We start from the raw sequence: 14,789 nt of genomic DNA, 5'->3' as shown, positions 1-14,789 counted from the left end.
AAGGAAGGAAGGAAGGAAGGAAGGAAGGAAGGAAGGAAGGAAGGAAGAAAGAGAGAGATAAAGAAAGACGAAAGAGAGAGAGAGAGAAAGAAAGACAAGAGAAAGAAAGAAAGGCAAAATAAAGAAAGAGAAAAAAAGAAAGAAAAAGAAGGAAGGAAAGAAAAAGAAAGAAATCTTTAAGATCCCAAGAATGAGTCTATTTTTAAATAGTGTTATTCCAGGCCCTGTGCTAGGTTGGTAGGGAGATGTTTTGCATCAAGAGTGCTCATCCAACATCCTCAATCGCTGGGTAGACCACAGTCCTCTGAAACCAGCCCTGGACACTGGAACTGGCCGTTCTTAATCGGGGGTTGTCCTGGGCCAGGCTGCCCAAGTCCCAGAATAACAGCAGGGCTGGCTTAACTAAATGAGGAAACAGCCTCTGGCATGAATATTATGAAGCCATAGCAAATCAGTTTGTCAAGGGATTCCACATGAAACAGAAAAGTGCCCATCTATTGCTAGACAGGAAAAAAAAAAAAAAAACGAATTAGGACACAAGACTATATTAAGGATTTTGAAAAAGAAAAGTGCGTCTGCTCAAAGAAAAAGACAGGAAGGATAGCACATGCTCATAACATATACGCATAGCTGGGAGAATCAGGAGTGATTTTATTTTTCCTTTTTAAAAAAGACATTTTGTGCCAGGCATAGTGGTTCACGCCTGCAATCCCAGCACTTTGGGAGGCTGAGACGGGCAGATCACGTGAGTCCAGGCGTTCAAGGCCAGCCTGGGCAACCCAGTGAAACCTCATTTCTACAAAAAATTAGCTGGCTGTGGTGGCAGGAGCCTGTAGTCCCAGCTACTCGAGTGTTGATGTGGGAGGGTCACCTGAACCCAAGAGATGGAGGTTGGAGTGAGTCATGATTGCATCACCGCACTCCGGCCTGGGTGACAAGAGTGAGATCCTGTCCCAAAGAGTAAAACAAAAACAAACATTTTGTATTTTGCATTTTTTGCTCAGATTATATAATTTAAAAAGAATAAAATAAGGTTGTCTTGGAATGGTCCCCTTCTCTCAACCAATCCCAAGATGCCACACAGGCAGCTACCGGAAGAAAAGGGGCCCTGTCCTGTGCCCTCTCCCCCAGCCCCACCCTAGCAAGCCTGTGCAGGGCACTCTCTTTCAGCTGGTTCTGCAGCCTTGGGCATTCCTGGGCTGTCTGTGTGGACATTAGTTTCAGCCACGGAACTGCTTCCATCCATGAAACTATTCCCATGTGTCCCTATGTGTCTTCCCTCCTCTGTCCCCCTATTCTGACCCATACCCATGGGAAGGGCTACAGGACTCTGCCCTGGCACAGAGAAGAATCGCCTGGGTACCAGTACGCAGGCCTCTTGCCAGAAAAAGGAATGGAATCGCTAGCTATCAGTATTTTTAAAAAGCTCCCAGGTGATTCGAAAGGGCCACCAGGGTTGACACCCACAAGCTCCTGTCCAAGATAGCCAGCATCTCTTCCCTGGGGCCACCCTGCAGGCCTGAACCCACTCGCAGCACTGCAAAGTCCCAAGACCATGGCCTCACTGAGCTTGCCTGATCTGCACTCCCTCGTCAGTGATCTCAGCTTAGGGACTCATCCCAGGTTAACAAGCAACTCCCTAGAAAAATGCTCAAGGCCCATAGGTGAAGGTGGAATTGCAAGCCAGTGGGAGCCAGTCAGTATAAAACAAGGAGCTCTGCTCACCACATTTGAGCTGCTGCTCGTGGGAAAGAACAAGGTTTGCAGGCTCTTGCCTCCAGCCCACACCTCACCCCACTCCCACTCATTTTGTAGGCGGCGGAGCTTCCATACCACCATGATGCTCGCTAATCTCACAAGCACCGTGGCTTATCCCTCCTGGTACCTGCAGGGAGCCCTGTCCCCAACCCTGCCCTCTGTCCCTGTGGGCTAGTCACTGTTTCTGTCTCTTCCACTGATCCCCATCTCGGGAGAGGAGGGCCACTCACCAGGATGGAGAGGATCACAGGCCCGCGAATGATCCACCAGATGGATGTGTTGGCATTGATGTCCCAGCACCTAAGGGAGGGACAGCTGGGCATGATTACAAGTGGGAGCTGGGCTGACCAGCAAGGACATGTTCCCTGAGGTGGCCCTTGGTATGAAGGACCCATGTTTGTGGCACTGAGCCCCTGGGCTGTGTGCACAGCACCGTTAGAACCCACCCCCTCCTGCCACCCAGGAGCACTGCTGGGGCTGAAGGAGTGGCCACCTGTCTCCCTGCGAGAACCTGAGAGCCAGGAGACTCCCAGATCCAAAAGTTAGCTCACTGTCAGAATTCACCAGCGAGCACAGTGGCAAACTCAGCTACCAACAGAGGCCAGGAAGATGACAACAGCAAGTGAAGCGGTGGATGGTTGACGTGCGACCTCAGGATGCGGGGACATCAGGCCTGGAGGGTACTTGGCAAACTGGGGAGCATGTGCCCTGTCCAAGACAGCCGCAGCTCTGCTCCAGCTCATTTTTGCCACAAGGAAAAATGGAGCATCTTAAAAGACCTCTCCATTTTTTTTTCTAGATGGGCTGAAAAATCCAGACTCTTAAAAAAGTGAATTCACCCAATGCAAAAATTATTTTGAAGCAATTATTTGGGGCTGAATTTGGACTATAGACACTTGGATGTCTCATTTGACCTCATCCACTTATTGGCCTGGTTGTGTCATTATGCCCTTGAGAAATCAACTCCCACACTGCCCTGCTGCCTCGCCTCTTCCCAAGTTTCTTTTCTTTTTTTTTGAGACGGAGTCTTGCTCCATCACCAGGCTGGAGTGCAATTGTGCAACCTCAGCCGATCTTCTTTCAAGCTTGCTTCCCAGGTACCTAATCCCAGGTGAGTCCCATGGGCTCACCTCCACCCTCAATGCCCGACTTCTTTAGAGCCTGACTCTGCAGGGCTCCTAAACACCCAGGGGTAAAGAGGCATCCACGAGGGAGATCCCAGGAGGAAGGGAAAGCTGGGCTGGCCCTTCCTTGAGTTTCCTCCATGGAGTGACACCTGCCTGGAGTCGCGTAGCTCTTGTCTGGCATCTGACCCACACACAGAGCAGACAGGAAGCAAGAAGATAGGAAGGCCAGGGTGGTGCAGACCAGGAAGGCCAGGATGGTGGCCAAGGCTGCTCGGCCCACCTGGAAACTCACACCTGGGAAGCAGTGAGCATCACTCTAAGGAACTCATCATGGCCTCTACTTTGAGAAAAAGGCCTTTCCTAGATAGCTCCAAAGAAGTATCCGTGCTGTTTGAAAAGCTGGACGATGTCAGCTACATTCTTGGTATCCTCCTCCCAGCAGCTTACCCAATGTCTTCCAGAAAGTGTCTGGCGATAGCCCACAAAGCAACAAAAATGGCTGGAGAACCTGAGGATTAAAAATAAAGGGAGATGCAGAGGAGACAGGACTCAATTTTCAGCACACATATGGGAACAGGAACAAGCAGTTACCCCAGCCCAGCTACTGAGCAGGTGCCAAGATTTGGTGTCTGTAGAGATCCCTCTGCCATCCTGTGTGAACATGGTGCCCTGCGCCTCAAGGGTGCCAGGCATGGCCTGGGAACTGTGGCAGAATCAGAAGGATCCCAAAGGCCACTTGATGTTAGGGGTCTCCTGGGAACCAGGGCTGGACTCTAGAGGACCACTGTGGAGCACAGAGGGGCTGGGACTCCTGGGCAAGCTCGTGGATCCATGGAGGGAGCTGGTAGAACCCCCATCTCATACTGTGATCTGCCTGGCCATCTCCCTCCTCTGCAGCGGGGAGGAGGAAGCAGAGAAGGAGTGGGCACAGGTCATGAAAGAAACATTGATTTTATTCAAATATTGGTTTGTAAAAAGCTTGGCCATTACAACTAATGGCTAAGGTAAGCCATCACTGTCATGTTTAAACAAAAACCTATTTTGGACTAGAGATGAGATCAGGTCCATAACAATTTGGAAGAGAAAATGCAACAACATTTCCTGACTTCTAGTTAAACATGGCAAACTGAACTCATACATTTAGCCCTACTTCCCCTGAAGCTCCTCTAAAATGATAACAAAGAAATAGAAATGGTAAAAGCCCGCAAGGACAAAGACTGAGAAGGAAGGGCAGAGTGGAGGAGAGACGGCAACATGCTTAGGAACACAGACGGCTGGCAGAGGAGCGGCAGCTGACGTTCCGAGCAGAGGAAGCTGCAACAGAAGTGCTGTCTGGGCAATGACGCTGGGGAAATACCCAAGGAGGCCCTAGGGCCAGAGCACCCAGTACCCAGGAGGCAGGAGGCAGGGTGGGGCTGGGGCCGTACAATGGTTTGAAGTCTGTATAAGAAACAGATAACCACCCCAGGCAGCCAGCACTACCCTCAGGAGACCAAATAGTTAGCTGCATGTCCCCGACAGAGTTTCTTCTCTGGGAAAACTGAGCCAAGGAAAACAGGGCTGCAGCCCAGCAGAGGGCTAGAACGGGTGCTCCACCGAGCAGGAATGGAGTGATGGTCTATACCAGCGCTCAAGGTGGCTCCTGAGGACCTGGTATGTGGCTGGTCCCTACTGAGTTGTGCACTAAGTGCAAGACAGATACTAGATTTTGAAGACAAATAAAAGAAAGTAAAATATGAGGCCGGGCGTGGTGGCTCACACCTGTAATCCCAGCACTTTGGGAGGCTGAGGCAGGTGGATCACCTGAGGTCAGGAGTTCAAGAGACCAGCCTGGCCAACATGGTGAAACCCGATCTCTACTAAAAATACAAAAATCAGTCAGGCATGGTGGCGGGCACCTATAATCCCAGCTACTCAGGAGGCTGAGGTGGGAGAATCACTTGAACCCAGGAGGCAGAGGTTGCAGCTAGTCAAGATTGTACCACTGCACTCCAGCCTGGGTGACAAGAGAGAAAATCTGCCTCCAAAAAAAAAAAAAAAGTAAAATTTATCATTTCCAAATTTTATATTAATTATATATTGAAATGATACTATTATGGTTACCTTGGGTTAAACAGAATAGATTATTAAAACAAATATCACCTGTTTCATTTTACTGTGTTGACTGTGGCTACCAGAAAATTTTAAGCTAGATGTATGGCTCAGATTCTTTTTTATTTTTAAGCATAAACACTTAAATCAGATTCTATTTTTTAACGGACATGATCATGCTGAATGGTAAAAGCCCCAGCCCCCGGGCCACTTAGTTTTCAGGCCTCTACGAACAGGCTTCTACCCCAACCCCAGCCCTCTACCCTCTGCCCGCCTCCTTGCCACTGCAGGCTGGAGATTAAAGGATTCTCTAGAGGAACTGAACAGTCCCAGACAAAGGGCCTATAGATAGCCATGGGGGGGACCCCCCAACACTTCCAGCCCAGTGTCCCTAGAGAGACAAACCCCACACCCCCGATAGCCTTTAGCTGGCTCTGAAGTGATTCATTCTTAAATAGGAGCAGACAGCCAAGGTCACCAACATCTTATTACATAAAAGACGAAGACCAAAACAATCAGAGAAAAGGAACTCAGAGGAAACAGACCATACAGGAAGCAGAAGGAACTCGAACAAAACAACTCTAAGGAACGCTGTCGGAGAGATAAAAGGTCGCATCTACAAACACAAACAGGATCAGAGAACAAGAAAGGGGGCTTAGGAACTGCACATAGGATAACCAAACTTAAAAATGCAATAGATGGACTGGAAGATAAAGACTAGGAATCTCTCAGAAAGCAGAATAAAAAACAGTAGAATGAAAAGTAGGAAAAAGAAATTAGAACATTAGAGGTTATTCCAAGATGTACATCATTAGACTAGAGGGAGTTTCAGAAAAGAGAGGATAGAAAACAGAAGGAAAGAAACAATTAAATAGATAACATAAGAACATTTTCAAGAAATAAAAGACATGAATTTTCAGATGAAAGGGACACCAGGATGCCAGGGAAAAGGATGAAAAAAGACCTTCATCCCCTGTGACATTTCAGAACACAGAGAGAAGATCCTGCAGCTTATGTGGAGAGGAGGGAAAAAGTGGAAGCAAACTGGCATGGCACTTCCCATAACACTGATGCCAAAACACATGACACTCAAAATTCTGGGGAAAATGAATTTTCAACTTGTTTGTTTTTGTTTTTTGTTTTTTGAGACAAAGTCTCACTCTGTTGCCCAGGCTGGAGTGCAGTGGCACCATCTCAGCTCACTGCAACCTCCACCTCCCGGGTTCAAGTGATTCTCCTGCCTCAGCCTCTCCAGTAGCTGGGATTTCAGTCACCTGCCACCACGCCCAGCTAATTAGTAGAGACAGGGATTCACCATGTTTGCCAAGTTGGTCTCGAACTCCCGACCTCAAGTGATCTGCCCTCCTCAGCCTCCCAAGGTGCTGGGATTACAGGTGTGAACCACCGTGCCTGGCCTTCAACATGTTTTATGTCCAGCAAAACAATTAATTTGGTGTGAAAGCTGAACAAAGGTATCTTCAGACATGCAATACAAAAATATGTTCCTTTCAGGTGGTCTTGGTTAGACAGATACTGGAGGATGTGCTCCCACACAACTAGAGGGTAAACCAAAGACAGGGAGACGAGAAAGAAAGGAAACAGGATTTGTGGAAGAAGGTGAAAGCTAAGGGAGCTGAGTGAGCTGGAGAACAACCAGCTCAAGTCAAGCAGGAAGGCAGAAAGCTCTAGAAAAAACACTGGCAAGTATACCAGGTTGAATAGTGTCCTCCCCCCCAAAATTCATGTCAACCCAGAACCTCAGAATGTAACTTTACTTGGAAATAGGGTCTTTGCAGATATAATTGGTTAAGATAAAGTCATAATGGAATAGTGTGGGCTCCTGCTCCAATATGACTGGCATCCTTATAAGAAGGCCATGAGAGATACATAGACAGAGAATACACAGAGGAAGAAGTCCACGTAAAGACATATGCAGGCATGGAGCGGATACAACCACAAGCCAAGGAATGCCAAGCATTGCCAGTCACCACCGGAAGCTAGGGAAAGAGATATGGGACTGATCCTCCATCAGGGCCTCCAGAAGAAACCAACCATGCCGACCCTTTGATTTCAGGCTTCTGGCCTCCAGAACGGTGAGGGAGTAAACTTTTGTTGTTTTGAGCCACCAAGTTTGTGGCAAATTTGTTAAGGTAGCCTTAGGAACTAATATAGCAGAAAACAAACAAACAAATAGGAGCTGATAGATTTTATATTGCATTTGATGATTTGGAAAATAAATAGCATTGGAAAGTTTTCCAGAGAATTTGAGAGAATTGATGCTAGCAATATATGAAAAAAAAAAAAAAGCAAATGAGAAATGATTCCAGGAAAATAAAAAGTTAAATGAGATTGAAAGTAAAACTATTGGCTGGGTGTGGTGGCTCACGCCTGTAATCCCAGCACTTTGGGAGGCCGAGGCGGGTGGATCACGAGGTCAAGAGATCAAGACCAACCTGGCCAACATGGTGAAACCCCATCTCTACTAAAAAATACAAAAATTAGCTGGGTGTGGTGGCATGCACCTGTAGTCCCAGCTACTAGGGAGGCTGAGGCAGGAGAATTGCTTGAACCCAGGAGGCGGAGATTGCAGTGAGCTGAGATTGTGCCACTGTACTCCAGCCTGGCGCCTGGTGACAGAGCAAGACTCTGTCTCAAAAAAAAAAGAAAAGAAAAACTATTGTACACCACTTGTCTCAGTATAAAACACTATTTACATAGATATAATAATGTATACACTGAATCTGATTTAACCAAAAATGATGAGAAACTATAATGGAAGAATGGAGGTAGAGGACTAAGAATTTTATATTCTTGGTTGGGCACGATGCCTCATGGCTATAATCCCAGCACTTTGGGAGGCTGATGCAGGAGGATCACTTGAGCCCAGGAGTTCAAGACCAACCTGGGAAACATGGCAAGACCCTCTCTCTACAATAAATATAAAAAATCAGCCAGATGTGGTGGCGTGCACCTGTAGTCCTAGCTACTTGGGAGGCTGAGGCAGAAGGATCGCTTGAGCCCAGGAGCTAGAGGTTGCAGTGAGCTATGATTGCATCACTGCACTCCAGCCTGGGCAAGAGAGTGAGATCCTGTCTCAGAAAAAAAAAAAAAAAAAAAGAATTTTATATTCTTATTTTCCATCAAAAGGAGTCAATAACTAATGCTTCAAACAGACAAATCAGGACATAGTAGTGTATTGCTTAGAAACACAGGAGTAAATCTTAGGAGGAACAAGTTAAGAAAGGGAAGGGGCATTAACTCTGGGGCCTGAGCTCAGGAATAAGAAGTGAAGGTGGGAGACAGCTTTTGTTTATTATAAACCTTGTGGTCTTTTGTTTAATTGTTTAAACCAAGTACATGAATGACTTTGATAAAAATAACAACTAAAAATATATCTTGGGCTGGGTGTGATAGCTCATGCCTATAATCCCAGCACTTTGGGAGGCTGAGGAGGGAGGATCACTTAAGGCCAGGAGTTCAAGACTAGCCTGGGAAACATAGTGAGACATTGTCTCTACAAAAAATATAAATAAATAAATAAGTAAAAGAAAATAAATTAGCTAGATATGGTGGTGCACAGCCATTTAGGAGGCTGAGGCAGAAGGATCATTTGAGCCCAGGAGGTTGAGGCTACAGAGTGCACGGCTGCACTCCAGCTTGGGTGACAGAGACCCTCTCTTGGGGGAAAAAAAAAAAAAGTCGCCTCAATTCTTGAGGCACTAGTTCATTATTTTCCATCCTTAGTGGCAAGTTGGTGGGAAAATTTGAAAAAACTGTAATGGTTTAAATCGGTAGCTCTGTGTGGTCCCTGGACCCGCAGCACGAGCATCACCTAGGAATGTGACAGAAATGCAGAGTCTCGGGCCCCACCCTAGACCCACTGCCTCGGAGTCTCTGGGCGGGAAGTGCGGCAAGCTGGGTTTGGCAGACCCTCACCCATGCTGACGCGGAACCACCGGCAACAGCCACTCACTCTCACTCAATGAGTGGGAGCCTGGGTCATCTACACAGCCTGTGCTATCACTCTTTTCTGGGCACAGACTCACACCTCAGCTGCTCTGAAAACATCAAAGCTTTGGGTAAGTGTTAAAAACCTTAAAGGTGCTCACTCCTTTTCACTCAGGAATCCATATCCTGGGATTCTGTATCACATACAGAAAACACTGCCCATAAAGGTATTCATCACTGTGCTATTTATAATAGTGAGACAACCTAAGTCTCCAAACAATAGGCATGTGATTAAATACATCTATATTACATCTATCCATCTATATGGTATTTTAAAATATTTATGAAAGATTTGAGGGTCTGGATGCAGTGGCTCACGCCTGTAATCCCAGCACTTTGGTAGGCTGAGGTAGGCAGATCACCTGAGCTCAGAAGTTCAAGACCAGCCTGACCAACATGGAGAAACTCCATCTCTACTAAAAATAAAAAATTAGCCGGGCGTGGTGGCGCATGCCTGTAATCCCAACTACTCAGGAGGCTGAATCAGGAAAATTGCCTGAACCCGGGAGGCGAAGGTTGTGGTGAGCCAAGATCGCGCCATTGCACTCCAGCCTGGGCAATAACAGCAAAACTCCGTTTTAAAAAAAAAAAAAAAGATTTGAAATAATACAGAAATTTAGAACATGCTTACGTGTTAATGGAAAGAAGCAAAATTCAAATTTCTGTGTAGAGGATGACCACAGCAATACGAGGAAAAACTGCAAGTAGAAAAAGAGGCTGGAAGGAAATCCCAGAAAAAGTTCAATCTATGGGACTAGGGAAATTTTTTTTTCTACTTGAAAAAAACTTTTTCTACAAGGTTTTACAGTAGGTGTGTACCCATTTAAGCAACCTATCTTTGGTGAAACCATTATAATTTCAAGCAGGGGCAATGTACCTTTGCATGAAAAGGGCTTCTCACAGATAGAGGGGCTTCAGGCCTTCCAGGGGCCCTTCGGGGTCTCTTTGGTGTCTGGCAGGAAAACAGGCCGGAAGGAAGAGAATCATTGCTGTTTTACATGCTACTCAATTCTCAGCACCCAGCACAGGGCTGGCGTATAGTAGATGCTCCATAAAGATTTGAAGAAGAAAGGAAGGTTCTCATTATTTCATTCAAACATCTTAAAATCCTGTGACAGAGATATTATCACAGTGCAACTTTGATATCTCTGAACACAGGAAGTGTTCGAAGAACGCTGAATAAATTACAATCCTGATATTATAGATGGGGAAACTGTCCATGTTCATTCAGCTAAATCTTGGCAGATCTGGGATTTAAAGCCTAGTGAGTTGGGTTCAATGAGCTGGGTGCTTTTACGGCAGCGTCAGCTGCATAAGGCAAGTCCCTAGTCTCCAGGCGCGCTGGGATTGCTGGCCTCTGGAGACACTGGCACAGCCCTACAACCTCCCGCTGGCTGAGGGTCAGGTGCTAACTGGGCTGCCAAGGTTCGGGAGCAGGATGGCTCAGCAAGCTCTGCCAGTTCGGGCAGCTTCCCTAATGCTGCCCTTGCAAAAGGGTCCTTGCAAATAAGGATTTAGACAAGCAGAAAAGGCAGCAGAGGACATTCCTGGCAGGGACACTTCTTAAAAGCGCCAGGAAGAAACCAAAAGAAGCTGATGCCTAGTACACATGACTATCTCTGTAAGCCTTTGAGTCACTCTCAGAGACCTGGCTCTCTGTCTAGAACTCCTCAGGGTAACTTTCATATTTATCAAGTGAAAAACTGATGGATGGATGGATGGATGGATGGATGGATGGATGGATGGATGGATGTTAATGGCAGAGTAAAAGTCAAAGGACTTTGGAAACAGACAGGTCTTGGCTTGACTCCTGAAGTCTGTCCTTGTTTACCGTGTGAGTTGAGTATTTTGTTTCGTCTCTGAGCTGAGGACTCCGAGAGGCCTCTGGAGATTGCTATGGTGATTAAATGATACATGTAAAGTGCTGAACTCAATATCTGGCACATAGCAAGTGCCCAAAAAATGGAAGTCATTTATCGTCTTTGTTGACCAGAAAGGAAAGGGGAGAGAGATGGAATGGGGGCCCGCACTTGGCTGTCTCACTCTCATTCCCCCTCTTTCCTAGACAGTGAATCCTGAATTTCCTTTGAGAAGTCATGTGGTTTGAGTAGCTTAGGCCAATCAGCATATTTCATTCTCTCAGGCCTCTGTGACTAGTTCAAAGATGTCTATGAGATTTAAGCAGTCCAACCAGAGTGCACCTCAGAATATTTGCTGAGAATGCTGGATGGAGTCTCTTTTTTTCTCTCATTAGAGTCTGGTACAAGGAAGTCTCTAGCCCAGAAGACGTTGGCCATTCCATTGGGAACACCGGCCTAACTGTAAAGCTGATGTTACAAAAGGCAAAGTACAGACAGAAAGAAACAGTGTTAAGCTGCTGGATTCAGCCTCTCCTGAAGTTGGTGATCTCTAGACTTTTCAGTTATATAAGCCAATTAATTTCCTTTATGTTTAAAGCCTGACCATCAAAAGGCAGCAAAAGCATCCTGATACAGAAAGAAAGCAAGAAAGAGGACATAGGAACGGACCATCTAAAGGCAGACGAGGCAACAAGCATTTGGTAGCAACAAACTTTAAAAAGCTCTGGATGCCAGAAACTGGGGCTAAATTTGAGCTGATTTCCCATTTGACAGATAAGTAAACTGAGACCAGAGGGTGAAACATCAAGGAACTTGTCTAAGATTACACAAGTTAGCCAGATAACGGTGGCTCATGCCTGTAATCTCAACACTTTGGGAGGCCGAGGCGGGCAGCTCACCTGAGGTCAGGAGTTCGAGACTGGCCTGACCAACATGGTGAAACCCTGTCTCTACTAAAAATACAAAATTAGCTGGGTGTGGTGGCACATGTCTGTAATCCCAGCTACTTGGGAAGCTGAGGTAGGAGAATCACTTGAACCCCGCAGACGGAGGTTGCAGTGAGCTGAGATTACATCATTGCACTTCAGCCTGGGCAACAAGAGCAAAACACCACCTCAAAAAAAGAAAAAAGTTACACAAGTTAGTCAAGTATGGAGCTGGAACTAGAAGCCAAACGCTTCGACTCTCGACTCAGCGCCCCTTCCCACATACCACACAGGGACAGACCCCAGGAGAAACATACCCCATCCGAGCGCCACAAATCCCTGGAGGTACTTTCTTTCTGAGAAGAAGGAGATGACGAGGAGTGTGTGAAGGTAGAGGCCTTCCACCAGCAGCCAGGAGTAGTTGGCCATGATGCAGTACTGGAACAACACCATGACCAGCTTGCAGCCCGCCTGGACAGAGAGAGGCAGCTGAGCCCAGGCCGGGTGGCAGTGGGCTTCCCTCTGGTGACAGGTCCCAAAGGGAACAACGGGGTGTTGTGGGGGCAGGGGCCAGGCGACAACAGCGGGCCTCTGGGGTCTTCCTCCATCAGGCCTACAGCATTCTCTAGAGAGTGGAAGTCCACAGGCCCGGGGGTTCAGTCAAGGTGGCCAATGAGCCAACACAGGAGCAGGAACTAGGTCCAAATGCTAGCATGGGCTGCCAGGCTAGATAAGGAGACAGTCTTTCAATTACAAAACTGTCAGATACTGCCCAATCGCCTCATTTTTTCAGATGAGGAAACCAAGGCCTAGAAAGGAAAGAGATTTCTGAGCAAAAGGTTAACAAAATCTTTTCTAAGCTCGATTCCCTTGGAAACACATAATGAAGGGATGTGCCAACTATGTTAGGAGGCAACATTGATTATGGTAAAATGGCCCTGACTGGCACATCACACTCTCCACACAGCTGACAGGGATGTCATAGTGTTGGGCTTCCCTGAGGCAGTGACTGACTCTTAACAGGCATGTCTCCTGCAGGGATCCCTGGGATGCCTATAGAATTGTGGGGCACCAGGCTTCTACACTAGCACGCCTCCTCTACCTCTGCCATGGTAGGGCCTTTGTCTTTTTCTTTACACTGAGCTGTCCCCTGGGGATGGGACAGCTCCTGGGATGGCCCTAGGGCTGCTGCAGAGACAAGCCCAAGAAGAAGGAGCGCCCCCTGCTGCCTGTAGGACAGTGGCGGTTCCTGCCTTATGGCCTTTCCAGAGACTCTGATTCTAGGCAAGGCCCAAGGTTGACTTGTGAGTCTAATGTTTCATAAAACCTGAGGTTTTACATAAAAGCAGTTTCCCTGCTGGGGTATTGCTGGCCTTGTCCAGTGCTGGTCAGTAATGAGGCGTGGTTAAGATTTAAGGCTCCTGACTCCCAGCAGGTACTCTTGTTTCATCCTGGAGACCTTGAGAGACATGGATCCTACCTGAAGAATTTCTCGGTCTGAGTCAGAAAATATACACACGCAAACACACACACACACACACACGCACGCACACACACAAACTATGAACAATACAAACAGGTGAATGGTAGGAAGAAGTGGCAGGCGGGTTAGCTGAACTAATCTCAAATTCCAATTTCCTTCTCCCTTGCTTGCCTCTACTATGGAGACTGTGACATAAAAAACTCAATCACCCTGTTTCCTTTGCAATAAAGTGTGGTTACATGACTCAGCTCTAGCCAATGAGATGTAGGCACGAGTTTCTAGGGAGGGTACCCTTTGTTGATAAAAAGGCAAAGCTGCCCATAAGAAAAAAAAATGTTTAACCTTCAACCTTTCTCCTTCTTGGCTGGAACACAGATGGGAGGCTTGGAGTTGCAGCAGCCATATTGTAACCATGTGGTATAAAGCATGACATCAAAGGCCTACTCTAAGGACGGCAGTGCAGAAACAGCGAAAAAGATTGTGTCCCTCATGGTATCGTGCAGCCACTGCGCCACCTCATCTGTGGACTGCTTATGTGGGAAACAGCCCCCATTTGTTTAAGACCCCAATATACAGTTTTCCATTATTTGCAGCAAAGGAATTCCCAACTGGCACACAGGGTGATTGCAATGAATTGAGTCATCTGGACATTTGGAAAGAGAAAGGGGGTTAGATTTAAGAAAACACCACTGTTTTATTGCAAACACGTGTATACAGACATACTGGCCCATGCTCACCCTTTTCTTTTTATGACCAACCCCCACCCTCCTCAGACTGGGTCATCTTTCTTCAGCCAGGAACTGGCAGAAGCAGGGAAAAGAGGAGTCTCCCTGCGTATCTAATTCCTAGAGTGGCTAGTTCACTCCTGGACTCTGAGAGTTTATGGCAATCCCCACGAGCGTCTCTCCTACATGACCCAGATTGTGCACATGTGGCTGTGGAATCTCCCTGAACCTCCTGGCTCGGCGTCAGTACTGGCCACTTTATCCTTGGTATGAAGTGCAATCTCAGCAGGAGCTTGGGGGAAGAACAACCAGGCTACCTCCCTCTCCAACATTAGGTGGGGGAAGGCAGGTGGGCCTGGCAACACCCCGGGGCACCCAGGCCTATTACCCTGTGGGCATCGCAGTAGGTGACATCATCCGAGGAGAAGAGCACAGCGTCCTTGATGAAGTTAGACACGGCGCGAAGGATGAAGGACACGAACAGGTGCATGTGGATGTAGTTGCGGGTGCAGTGGAGCCTCCTGGAGGGAGAGAATGTAGGACCATAGAGGCCAGAGCCCGGGGGGCTCAACCAGGTTCACCTGCCCCCAGTGCACTGGGGAAACTGAGGCCCTAGACTTCAGCTCCTTCAGCATATCACGCTCTGTAAGCGTAACCTGAATGAGGACCTGGGTCCCCAGGTGGCCAGTCTACTTTGCTTCATACTGCAGTTAAAACCAAAAAATAAAAAGGACAAGCCACAGTGTGGCTGACACCTATAATCCCAGCACTTAGGGGGGCCAAGGCAGGAAGATCACTTGAGGCCAGGAGTT

At 47.3% G+C, this 14,789-nt stretch overlaps 1 protein-coding gene across 1 annotated transcript in view; it reads right to left on the bottom strand.

Moving 5' to 3' along the window:
- The window catches only part of SCTR (secretin receptor), an 82,414-nt gene that overhangs the window by 11,208 nt on the left and 56,417 nt on the right, over positions 1–14,789 (bottom strand). The window contains exons 6-9 of the mRNA XM_032250639.1: positions 14,366–14,498; positions 12,087–12,240; positions 3,333–3,393; positions 1,989–2,058 (exon numbers count right to left, since the gene is read on the bottom strand). Coding sequence (XP_032106530.1) covers positions 1,989–2,058; positions 3,333–3,393; positions 12,087–12,240; positions 14,366–14,498 — 418 coding nt within the window. The remainder of the gene's footprint in view (positions 1–1,988; positions 2,059–3,332; positions 3,394–12,086; positions 12,241–14,365; positions 14,499–14,789) is intronic.

Source organism: Sapajus apella, unplaced genomic scaffold (assembly GCF_009761245.1).
Source record: "Sapajus apella isolate SASKATOON/1434 unplaced genomic scaffold, GSC_monkey_1.0 scaffold72, whole genome shotgun sequence".
In the NCBI taxonomy this organism is placed as follows: domain Eukaryota; kingdom Metazoa; phylum Chordata; class Mammalia; order Primates; family Cebidae; genus Sapajus; species Sapajus apella.
Note: the sequence above shows the minus strand (reverse complement) of the source record. Positions and strands in the feature narration are given on the sequence as shown.